Here is a 12107-nt window from a genome sequence, read left to right on the forward strand (position 1 = left end):
ATTATTTCAATTCTAGTTTCATGTCTATGGAGAGCTTTGAGGAATGAGGAAAAGTGGTAGATATGTTCATGAGATCTGAGTCAATATATACAGTATGTGTGACAGTCTTTGCTCCTGTATGTGTCCAGAATGATATATGCATCCGTGAATATTTTTCTGTTAAGAAAATTCAATTGTTGTTTTGAATGAGTACAGAGAATAAGAGCCATTTTATGTGTTTTTATTGGTCATCAAGCTACCTTACCTTTCATATATTCAAATTATTGGTACAGTATATATCATCTTTAAAGATAATAAACAGATCAAACAACATTGATAAATTAAAACAAAACCGTTATTACTGTATATTATAGCTGACATTAATATGTTAAACTGCTAATAATAATGCAACAACATTCTTTACCTAAAAGTAATCAAATGTACAATTTTATAGTTTCAATATAATATGGTATGAGTGATACTAGTAATACAAATGCATGATTAATGTTGAGGTTTCTAACACACTTCTTCCACACATCTTTCTCTATTATGATAGCGATACAATCAAGCTTGTCTGCAAGAAATAATGGGATGATTGGGTCAAGGAGGATGCAAGGGTTGTGTCAACTCAACTTTGTGTGAAGGCCTAGAAACCAAATGTGTTTTCGCCACTGTACGCCATGTACAGAAAGCCATCTCCATCTCTCTCTTTCTCATATAGCTGTCCCATTGTCAGACTGCAGGATAGAGAAAGACATTGGTCACATTCTGAACATACATTTTCCGGAACACACACAGATTTAAAACGGATACATCGTCCAACCAGACAAATGTTGAACTCGGAACACAAATGCATGAACATACTCCTCTATTAGTCTCGCGTTGCCATACTATAAACTGAAAATCAAGGTTCCTCCAATACATACCCCACATACAATAAACATTCAGGAACTCATCTGATATCTGAGTCACCCGTGATCTGTTCAAAAATGTTATCTTACATCAGAATGGTAGTTTTTAAGAATCTAATTTCAAGGTTTAATCAGTCAAACCCCATAATCATGTGTACAGTCTACCCACATAATGCATTGGTGGGTATATGTATTTTACAGGTTTTTGACAGATAGTACTCACAATCAGACCCAGCTAGAGAGAGTGTGATTGGGGTAGATTTGTAGGTGTGATCACGTGAAAGTCATTTCTTGTTGGCAGACTACGTAACATAATGTCTGATCACATTACATGAGATTTTAGTTCTGTATTAACCAAGATTAGGTGTAAGTGAAGGAGATTGGTGTGGCTATACTCTCTTTCACATGGAGATTGATTTAACAGAGACTGAAACTGAAGGTTCATTGTCTTTAGTTACAGAGATGGACACAAACAAATGCACATAGCGACCACATGGGATGAAACCTAGGCTGGTCTAAGAATGCAACAGTTCTTGAAGACAAAAAGTAAAATGTGGATGGTTGTATAACACGGTAGAATCATTGGGACAGAGTGAAAAACAATGCACTCAGGTCTCATCTAGTGTTTTGAGAAATACTACTCACAGCCCCCACCCCTTCCTCCAATTAAATCAATTTAATCTCACCTGGACTGGGGAACAGTTTTGTCAACAAAGAGAAAAATAGCTTTCTCCGAGGGCAGCTGGATGCGCTTCCTGATGATCCACATGAACTGGGCCACTGTGATGTCAGAAGGGACCAAGTATTTTCTCTTGTCGATGTCCACTATCTGTGAGCCAGACACTTTCTCCACTATCACCTGAGAAGCAGATTAATAACATATTTAAACACACACACACACACACAGTTTTGTCACACAACACAATGCCACAGATGTTTTGAGGGAGCGTGCGAATTGGACTCCTTGTGGCGGGCTGGGCCGGGTCCGGCACTTGCAGGCTGACTTCGGTCGTCAGTTGAACAGTGTTTCCTCCAACACATCGGTGGAGCTGGCTTCCGGGTTAAGCGTGCGGGTGTTAAGAAGTGCGGCTTGGCGGGTCATGTTTCAGAGGATACATGACTCAACCTTCACCTCTCCCAAGCCAAATAAATAAAGCCTTTCTTTCTTTCAGGTCTTGACGAGAAAAAAAACGGTCTGATGTTCTCTTCTGCGCTGTTCAACCAATCCAGTATATGTGGATGAGGAGTTAAGATGGAATGTCACGTTGTTAAAGATATTCTCCAGAACTTTTGTATAATTTTTAGCCAGTAGTTTTGAAAGTAGCGCCCACGAGCCAAAAGTGGTCCCAAAAATTGCGTACTACTTCACAAATGTGCAGATATGTGCACCACGTAATTGCTCTCTCTCTCTCTCTTGCTCTACTTCCTAGCTGTCACTTAATTGGCGAGGGGCTGAACCTCCTTGGCTGAAACTCGAATTGCTAGGTGGCTGGCCTGTGGAGGTAAATGTAGGGTAATTGGCGATGCACAGCCTTCAAACTAGGTATTTCGTGTCTAATTGAGGTAAAACATTAATTCTGCTTATAGATTATGCATGTATGAACTACACATTGACACATCCAGGCCAAAGCGGGATACTTTTTTTAAACATACTAGTTGCCAAAGTACCGGCGCATGAAAAGCAGAAGTTGCTTCACAGACTAGCTTTAGCTTTCCATTTCCGCTGAAACCGGATACATCCGGTTGTTTCAGGCTGAGGGTGCATAGACACTAACACAGGAAAACACTCTAACCCCTAGGTGATCCCTTTCACTCACTCACCGGTACCCTGTCAGGATATTTGTTGCGTATTTTGGCAGACTCCACACATCGGTGTTCTGAGAAAGAGAAGAAAAAAGTAGGATTAGATGCACAGGTATTTATTTATTTCACCTTTATTTAAACCAGGTAGGCAAGTTGAGAACAAGTTCTCATTTACAATTGCGACCTGGCCAAGATAAAGCAAAGCAGTTCGACACATACAACGACACAGAGTTACACATGGAGTAAAACAAACATACAGTCAATAATACAGTATAAACAAGTCTATAGAAGGGAGGTAAAGGCAACAAAAAAAAGGCCATGGTGGCAAAGTAAATACAATATAGCAAGTAAAACACTGGAATGGTAGATTTGCAGTGGAAGAATGTGCAAAGTAGAAATAAAAATATTGGGGTGCAAAGGAGCAAAATAAATAAATTAATTAAATACAGTAGGGAAAGCAGTAGTTGTTTGGGCTAAATTATAGGTGGGCTATGTACAGGTGCAGTAATCTGTGAGCTGCTCTGACAGTTGGTGCTTAAAGCTAGTGAGGGAGATAAGTGTTTCCAGTTTCAGAGATTTTTGTAGTTTGTTCCAGTCATTGGCAGCAGAGAACTGGAAGGAGAGGCGGCCAAAGAAAGAATTGGTTTTGGGGGTGACTAGAGAGATATACCTGCTGGAGCGTGTGCTACAGGTGGGAGATGCTATGGTGACCAGCGAGCTGAGATAAGGGGGGACTTTACCTAGCAGGGTCTTGTAGATGACATGGAGCCAGTGGGTTTGGCGACGAGTATGAAGCGAGGGCCAGCCAACGAGAGCTTACAGGTCGCAATGGTGGGTAGTATATGGGGCTTTGGTGACAAAACGGATTGCACTGTGATAGACTGCATCCAATTTGTTGAGTAGCGTATTGGAGGCTATTTTGTAAATTACATCGCCGAAGTCGAGGATTGGTAGGATGGTCAGTTTTATAAGGGTATGTTTGGCAGCATGAGTGAAGGATGCTTTGTTGTGAAAAATGAAGCCAATTCTAGATTTAACTTTGGATTGGAGATGTTTGATATGGGTCTGGAAGGAGAGTTTACAGTCTAACCAGACACCTAAGTATTTGTATTTGTATTCTAAGTCAGAGCCGTCCAGAGTAGTGATGTTGGCCAGGCGGGCAGGTACAGATAGCGATCGGTTGAAGAGCATGCATTTAGTTTTACTTGTATTTAAGAGCAATTGGAGGCCACGGAAGGAGAGTTGTATGGCATTGAAGCTTGCCTGGAGGGTTGTTAACACAGTGTCCAAAGAAGGGCCAGAGGTATACAGAATGGTGTCGTCTGCGTAGAGGTGTATCAGAGACTCACCAGGCATAGGTAGTGGCATGATATAGCTACTTACATTAGATTAGATTCCTTTCCACAGCTCATACATTTACCTCAATTCACTTAAGACAGCAGATAAACAGAAGACTGAGACAGCACAGTAAACAGTAATAGTAGGTAGTAATAGAGTCATTTTGGAGATGTTCGACTGATGATGTGAGGGAACATACTTGTTTTAAGCATTCCATGTAGAAGCAATGTGCAATGCCAATACAGTGCATTTGGAAAGTATTCAGATCCCTTAACGTTTTCCACATTTTGTTACGTTACAACCTTAATCTAAAATGTATTAAATTGTTTTTTCCCCCTCATCATTCTACACACAATACCCCAAAATGACAAAGCAAAAACAGTTTTTTAGAAATGTTTACAAATGTATAAAAAATGTCAAACTGAAATATCACATTTACATAAATATTCAGACCCTTTACTCAGTACTTTGTTGAAGCACCTTTGGCAGCGATTACAGCCTCACTTGTATTTGGGGAGTTTCTTATCTGCAGATCCTCTCAAGCTGTCAGGTTAGATGGGGAGCGTCGCTGAACAGTTATTTGTCCCGGAGCCACTCCTGTGTTGTCTTGTTTTCACCCCATTCTGAGGTCCTGAGGACTCTGGAGAAGGTCTTCATCAAGGATCTCTCTGTACTTTGCACCGTTCATCTTTCCATCAATCCTGACTAGTCTCCCAGTCCCTGCGGCTGAAAAAAATCCCCACAACATGATGCTGCCACCACCATGCTTCACTGTGGGGATGGTGCCAGGTTTCCTCCAGATGTTACAGTTGGCAATCAGGTCAGAGTTCAATCTTGGTTTAATCAGACTAGAGAATCTTGTTTCTCATGGTCTGAGAGTCCGTTGGGTGCCTTTTGGAAAACTTCAAGCGGGCTGTCATGTGCCTTTTACTAAGGACTGGCTTCTGTCTGGCCACTCTACCATAAAGGCCTGATTGGTGGAGTGCTGCAGAGATGGTTGTCCTTTTGGAAGGTTCTCCCATCTCCACAGAGGATTTTGGAGCTCTGTCAGAGTGACCATCGGGTTCTTGGTCACCTCCCTGACCAAGGCCCTTCTCCCCCGGTGGCCAGCTCTAGGAAGAGTCTTGGTGGTTCCAAACTTCTTCCATTTTAGAATAATGGAGGCCACTGTGTTCTTGGGGACCTTCAACGCTGCAGAAATAATTTGGTACCCTTCCCCAGATCTGTGCCTCGACACAATCCTGTCTCCGAGCTCTACGGACAATTCCTTTGACCTCATGGCTTGGTTTTTGCTCTGACATGCACTGTTAACTGTGGGACCTTATATAGACAGGTGTGTGCCTTCCAATCATGTCTAATCAATTGAATGTACCACAGGTGGATTCCAATGAAGTTGTGGAAACATCTCAAGGATGATGAATGGAAACAGGATGCATCTGAGCTCAATCTTGAGTCTCTTGGCAAAGGGTCTGAATACTTTTGTAAATAAGGTATTTCTGTTCTGCAAAAATGTCTAAAAACCTGTTTTCGCTTTGTCATTGTGGGGTATTGTGTGTAGATTGATGAGGATTTTTATTTATTTAATACATTTTAGAATAAGGCTGTAACATAACAAAATGTGGAAAAAGGGAAGGGGTCTGAACACTTTCCAAATGCACTGTACATACATGTATCTCAACACATGTCTGTCAACTTTCAACTAATGTTTCAGACATAGTCATGATCTAGATAGCTATATGAGTTCATGTTAGATTCACTAGACTAGAGCTCAACCTTTGCCATTATACAGCTGGTTTCTGGCAGCCATGCCATGTCATGCATGACACTAGAACCCTTTTCAAACTACTGAGGTGAGCAAAGTACAGCCAAGCTGAGCAGTACTGGACTGTTTACACACCCACCACAGATGCCAAGCTGAAAAGGACTATGTGAAAAGAAAACATCAAAGCCAGATTAGAACAGTTTGGACCGGATTCGACACAATAGTGTGAAAACAGTATAAGTGTGAGGATTCCATTGAGGTTCAATGCTGTCAGTTTCATTAGCCTAGATATAAGCCCTATAATTAGACATAATTGAGTAGATCCTTTATCAAGTCATAAAATTAAAATAAGAAAATGGTGTAAAGTACATGAAAACACATTTAGATTGGGGGACAAAATGTGCGTTTTTAGTCAGATAACTGGTCATTTATAACTGCTTATATGTTGGGACAGTTCTCTCTCTCTCAATTTTATCTCTTTAAAAAAAAATCTCAATGTAATAACCTGCATTAATAAATGCTGTTTATATATATTTTTTTTTAAATAGTGTGCTATTATGTTCCCTATTCTTAATTACCTTAATATGCATGCATAATATGCATTACTGAGGGAACCAGTAAGGTTCAGGGGGGGTAACGTTGGCCTACTTGTGATTCGAGTAAAAGTTATGATGGTGTTTATAAAATACATTATTTTACGAATAACCTGTAGGCCAGTACGTGAACACATGCACCATATTAACCTTTTGTTCAAGCTCCAAGCCTTATTTGTGTGTTTGTGGCCCAACGTACGGCACATGCAATCTATTCTGCTCATGCCATCATCAATTTGGCACTTCAAAACCGATAACTAAATCTGTACATGAGATTACACAGGCAATTACATGTGACATAATTAAAATCCCTTTACCGAGGGAATGATCCTCTTTAAACATCCATTTCATTTTTGCAGAATCCTCGCGCTATGACGTGATGTTGAAATTCAAATCTGAACGTGTAAACAGGCAGGTTATTGTCGATTTTATGTAATACAACTAAAATGTAAACAATGTAGCAGCAACCCTTCGAACGCCTGTCTAGCCCAAGGAGGTGGTGGTGATGTCACTGTCTGGTTGTACCATTTCTATTCTGTAGGGGGGACGGGGAGGGGGGGATTGTCAACTGTAAAACTACAGATAGAACAATGAGACAGATATTTCATCCGATGTAGCCGTTTTGCGTTTCCACTTACTACCAAATATGGTAGTGGGAGAAAGCCCACTGGCCGTCGTTGGGAGAAAATGGAACTAGATGGATCTTAGACGATATTCTGCACGTTTTCTCATCGATTGATTTAAATACAGTTTTATGTTCCCCAAACTAGAATGTGTTATGGATATAGTGGATTAAGTTTTGTGGACCCTTTGCAGACCATTTGCAAAATAAAAAAATGCGTTGTTTAGGAGCGTAAAGGCGAATTGAGTTATTGCATATGCACACTTCTCAGAGTAGGCATTCCCTAACGGAATATGCAGACGTGCCTAGAAAGCGCCAATAGGATCTCGCTAGCTCATGCTTGGCTCTGCCCACCTGGTGCCTTGCTTGGTCTGCCCACTATGACTCGCTCCAATGTATTCACATTGGAAATGACAGCCCGTGGTCTATCTTGATTTAGTTGTAAAAAGTCTTTGGTACAACAAGGATTTGTTGCCAGGAAATCAGCCTCTGCAGCCATGGTAACCTCTGAACGCTAAACAACGGGAAGTAGTTTTAAGCTAGCAAGACAAAGTGGCGCGACTTTTTGGAGAATTCGATTCAATTCAAGTCAATAACACTTTCCTGGAAGGACCTCCTAAACGTGATACTGCCAACTGTTTTTCTAGAGCTAACTTGTGCTTTTGGATTTAGCTACTAGCTGGTTACAAGCCCTTTATTTCTGTTGGAACGCCACGACCTTTCTTGCAAAGTAACCACATTAGCCTTGTAGCTACTACTAACTCTAGCTAACACCCCTTGCTAAAAACTATTCGTCATGGCTTTTTATGAAGTCTATTCTCACCCTGCTTCAATTAGATACAAAACAAGCGTTTGCACCAAAGCCACGTTGTTTCTTGGTATTGTCTTGTGTCTCACCTACATCCCACCCCTCTTGGTTGCTTACAGGAGCCAAGGTAACGTCAGTCAATTGCAAAATATTTTACTTAGGTAGCTAGCGCGAGTTGAACTCGATGATCTTTATATAGGTTGTTATGGAATTATTCAGTTTATGCTAGCACCTTTCTCAAGGTGATAGAACTCCAGCAAGATAACCTTTCGACACTATCATCGCTATCTAATTGAAATCAATGTATGTTGCAAATCCTCTGTTGTTAACCTTAGCTAAATGTTCTCGTTGTTGGTGACACTTTGATTTGATACAATATTCTGGTATTCCCTTTCTCTATTTAGGGTTCTGGGTAAAGAGGAGTACATATGAAGAGCAACCTGTTGTTCGATTCCAGTACCAGGTTCTGATAATTGCAGCAACAAGCACTAGTGGTGACTATGTTGCGTGGAGCACCTTTCCCAATTTTAATAACATGCAAGGGACTAACCTCAGAATTCCTTCTATCTCGGTAAGTATGAATAGTACTATTAAGATGGTGCCTCTTAAGTGACACAAAGATCACTCACTGATCTCTGGGAATGTTGTGAATGCAGGTGCGAGAGGAAGACCAGAATCAGGATGGGAAGTTGGACCGTTTGAAATTCCGACTTGACCTTCCCCTTCGGTCTGATGAACAAGTGTACAGCATCCAGCTACTACTCACCTTCTCCTACCAGCTGTTTGTATGTCGTCGCCCCCCCCCCCCCCCCCATTCAGTCCGACACAATGTCCAATGCATTCACTACATCCATACAGTTCCTCTCACTACTACAGTCTCTTTTTGTATTTCACTTCCATCTGTCTCTCTTTGCAGAGAATGTCCACTGTGGTGATGCAGACACTGGCCTTTGTGCAGCATTCCTCCTCAGTTCCTGGCTCTCAGCTCTTCATCAGTGGAGATCTGCGGCTCCAGCAGAGAACCCCACTTCCACACCGTGGTCTACACACTGTATACAATGTGAGGGCACATTCTCTCTCTGTATCTCTCAGACACACAACACATAAAGTATTGTTCATTGTAGACATGGCCCTTAACCACAGGTTTAGAATACAATTACCCTCAATCTTTATATTAACCATTAGGTTACCTGACGCTGTATTAGTGGTAGGGGCAACTTTGACCTACTCCTGCTGGGACTCCAATGAGCACATGTAGCAGATGGGGATCTGTGAAGCTTAATCTGCAGTCTGAAGTTTCTCCACTTGTGCTGCCAAATATCTAGATTTATGATGGTGCGACTGGGAAAGACGTTTCAGGATTCATCAGTATCAGCCGAATCAGCCCAACAGTTTGTATAACAAAGTATACACTTAAACAAAGCTCCATCATTGTAATATTGACACAACAAGCATTTACTCCCAAAAGTCAAATATTGGTGTCATACTTCAGTGCACCTGAATATGTCATGACAGTGACAAACCTTACGTCCAGGAATCTTAATCAAATCAAATTGTATTTGTCACCTTACAGTGAAATGCTTACTTACAAGCTCTTAACCAAGAATGCTTTAAGAAGTTTTAAGAAAAATGAGTGTTAAGTAAAAAAGAGAAGTAATTAAAAAAATATATAAAACTAACAAATAATTAAATGGCAACAGTAAAATAACAATAGCGAGGCTATATACAGGGGGTACCGGTACAGAGTCAATGTGGAGGCTATATACAGAGGGTACCGGTACAGAGTCCATGTGGAGGCTATATACAGGGGGTACCTGTACAGAGTCAATGTGGAGGCTATATACAGGGGGTACCGGTACAGAGTCAATGTGGAGGCTATATACAGGGGGTACCGGTACAGAGTCAATGTGGAAGCTATATACAGGGGGTGCCGGTACAGAGTCAATGTGGAGGCTATATACAGGGGGTACCGGTACAGAGTCAATGTGGAGGCTATATACAGGGGGTACCGGTACAGAGTCAATGTGGAAGCTATATACAGGGGGTAATCATCCAAGACCCCTGGTATAGGGGTCTTGGATGATAGGAAGCTTGGCCCCAATGATGTACTGGGCCACACGCACTACCCTCTGTAGTGCCTTACGGTCGGAGGCCAAGCAGTTACCATACCAGGCAGTGATACAACCAGTAATCAATGTTTAAATACTGCTTTGTGTACTTAACTTATATTTTGTGTGCTTCTTGACTTATATTGTCCTGTTTTATAATCTAGGTATCAGTAATTGATGGAGCAAGTCCGTTTGCAAGCGCATATGATCTTGCCAACGTCATTGGATCCTATCAGGATAGAAACTGTAAGTGGGAATTCTCACTTGCCATGTTTCTGTAAGTTGATCACTGTTGAGTTGTATCTGATTACACGTAATTAGCCCACTTATGTGTTTGCCTGCTGTTTCTCACTCTCACACTTCCCCTTCCTTACACAGTGACAACGTTTCTGTCCTGTCCAAGTCCAGTATGGACTGTGGGTCGAGCTGCTGGTACTCCCTTCCAGATAAATGCTGAAGTCCGCTACCCAGTGGAGGTTGTCAGATATCCTTTATTGTGTGTCTGTGTGTGTGTGTATTGAAAAGACTTGTGAAAATATACCTTTCTCTCTGTTTGTGTTAGATGCAGCCTAACCAGTTTGACAATGGACATGCTTTGGCAAGTTCACAAAGGCCAGACATTCATGTTTACTTTCCTTATTGTCTCTTTGTCTATATGATTTCTTGCACTGGTATTAATGTTATATTGAATGTTTAGTTTGTCTAGGCCTACAAGTGCAGGGAAAACAAATATGATTTAGATTCTTTATTGACATTAATGGCAAGGCCACTGCTGCTAAAGAAACATGACAGACAATGATGGCAACATTAGCAGTAATGATAATAATAGTTATAGTAATTAAAGAAAGGATTATATATATATATATTTTTTTTTAAGTATTAAATTGTCAGAATCAGCTCAACCTTTTACATATAGAAAGTAAGGGGAAGGGAGGCATGGCAAACACACACAGTATTTCCTTGACTGAGCCTCCACCTATCGGCCTGGGTTCTGGGAGATGATCAAATTTGCCTGGATCCAGTACGTCAGTGTGTTGCTTATTTTCCTCTGGGTTTTCAACAGGATTCAGACCTTTGTTTTCCAGAATCAGGTGCTGCCGACTGTACCCATACCACTCTTGAAACAGCACCACTTTTGATTCAGTGAAACTGTTCACCTCCCATACTGAGGTACTGTGGAGGGAAGAGGCCACATCACCAAACAACTTACATTACAATGGCCAAATGTTCAGAAGATCAATACACACACACACAGGATACAGTATTATCCTTGCCTTTACATATACATTTATTTAAACATCACTAGTACACATCGCTACACACAAAAGGCTTTCAAAGATTTAACTTCATCAGTCCGTGCTACTGAATGAACTGTTATGGAGTGATTGATTTTCAGTTAGCTATTTAGTGTTAGCTGGTGCTGTGTAAATGTTGAAAACAGATTTGTGATTATTTGTGAATGTGGAAAAGAAATGTCTAGTTTTTTTATGAATCAGTTTTTATTTTGTACATAGCTCTTGGCACTGTTAATAAAGCAGTGGTGGAAAAAGTACCTAATTGTCATACTTCAGTAAAAGTTAAGATACCATATAGAAAATGACTCCAGTGAAAGCCACCTAGTAAAATACTACTTGAGTAAAAGTCTAAAAGTATTTGGTTTTAAATATACTTAAGTATCAAAAGTAAAACAAAGTATAAATCATTTTAAATGTCTTATATTAAGCAAGCCAGACGACACAATGTTTTTTAATTTACAGATTACCAGGGGCACACTTGGACACTCAGACATAATTTACAAACAAAGCATTTGCGTTTAGTCAGTCCACCAGATCAGAGGCAGAGATGACAACGGATGTTCTCTTGATAAGTGTGAATTCGACTATATTCCTGTCCTGCTAAGCATTCCAAATGTAACGAGTACTTTGGCGTGTCATGGAAAATGTATGGAGTAAAAAGTACATTATTTTCTTTAGGAATGTAGTGAAGTAAAAGTTGTCCAAAATATAAATAGTAAAGTACAGATACCCCAAAACACTAAAGTGTACTTTAAAGTATTTTACACCACTATAATGATACGTTTGTACTTTTTCTCATTTTCATTCACTGATAAGCTCAGAACGTGGGTAATCTATATAGTCAGAATAAATACACAGAAGGGTGGAACTGAAATGTATTGATCGACG

General features: G+C 40.6%; 2 protein-coding genes across 2 annotated transcripts; one reads left to right on the forward strand and one right to left on the reverse strand.

The window, feature by feature from the left end:
- Positions 1 to 204: 204 nt before the first annotated feature.
- On the reverse strand, positions 205 to 6897 carry gabarapl2 (GABA(A) receptor-associated protein like 2). The gene is made up of 4 exons (XM_029634093.2): positions 6704 to 6897; positions 2712 to 2767; positions 1577 to 1749; positions 205 to 716 (listed from the first exon to the last, which is right to left on the reverse strand). Exons 1-4 carry the CDS (start codon positions 6735 to 6737, stop codon positions 626 to 628), a joined length of 354 nt encoding a protein of 117 aa, XP_029489953.1. The 5' UTR covers positions 6738 to 6897; the 3' UTR covers positions 205 to 625.
- A 502-nt stretch (positions 6898 to 7399) lies between these two features.
- Positions 7400 to 11476, forward strand: tmem231 (transmembrane protein 231). The gene is made up of 7 exons (XM_029634092.2): positions 7400 to 7943; positions 8221 to 8387; positions 8473 to 8601; positions 8733 to 8876; positions 10089 to 10170; positions 10303 to 10408; positions 10901 to 11476. The coding sequence occupies exons 1-7, from the start codon at positions 7805 to 7807 to the stop codon at positions 11061 to 11063; spliced, it is 930 nt and encodes a 309-aa protein (XP_029489952.2). The 5' UTR covers positions 7400 to 7804; the 3' UTR covers positions 11064 to 11476.
- The last annotated feature ends 631 nt before the right edge of the window (positions 11477 to 12107 follow it).

Source organism: Oncorhynchus nerka, linkage group LG25, assembly GCF_034236695.1.
Source record: "Oncorhynchus nerka isolate Pitt River linkage group LG25, Oner_Uvic_2.0, whole genome shotgun sequence".
Classification (NCBI taxonomy): domain Eukaryota; kingdom Metazoa; phylum Chordata; class Actinopteri; order Salmoniformes; family Salmonidae; genus Oncorhynchus; species Oncorhynchus nerka.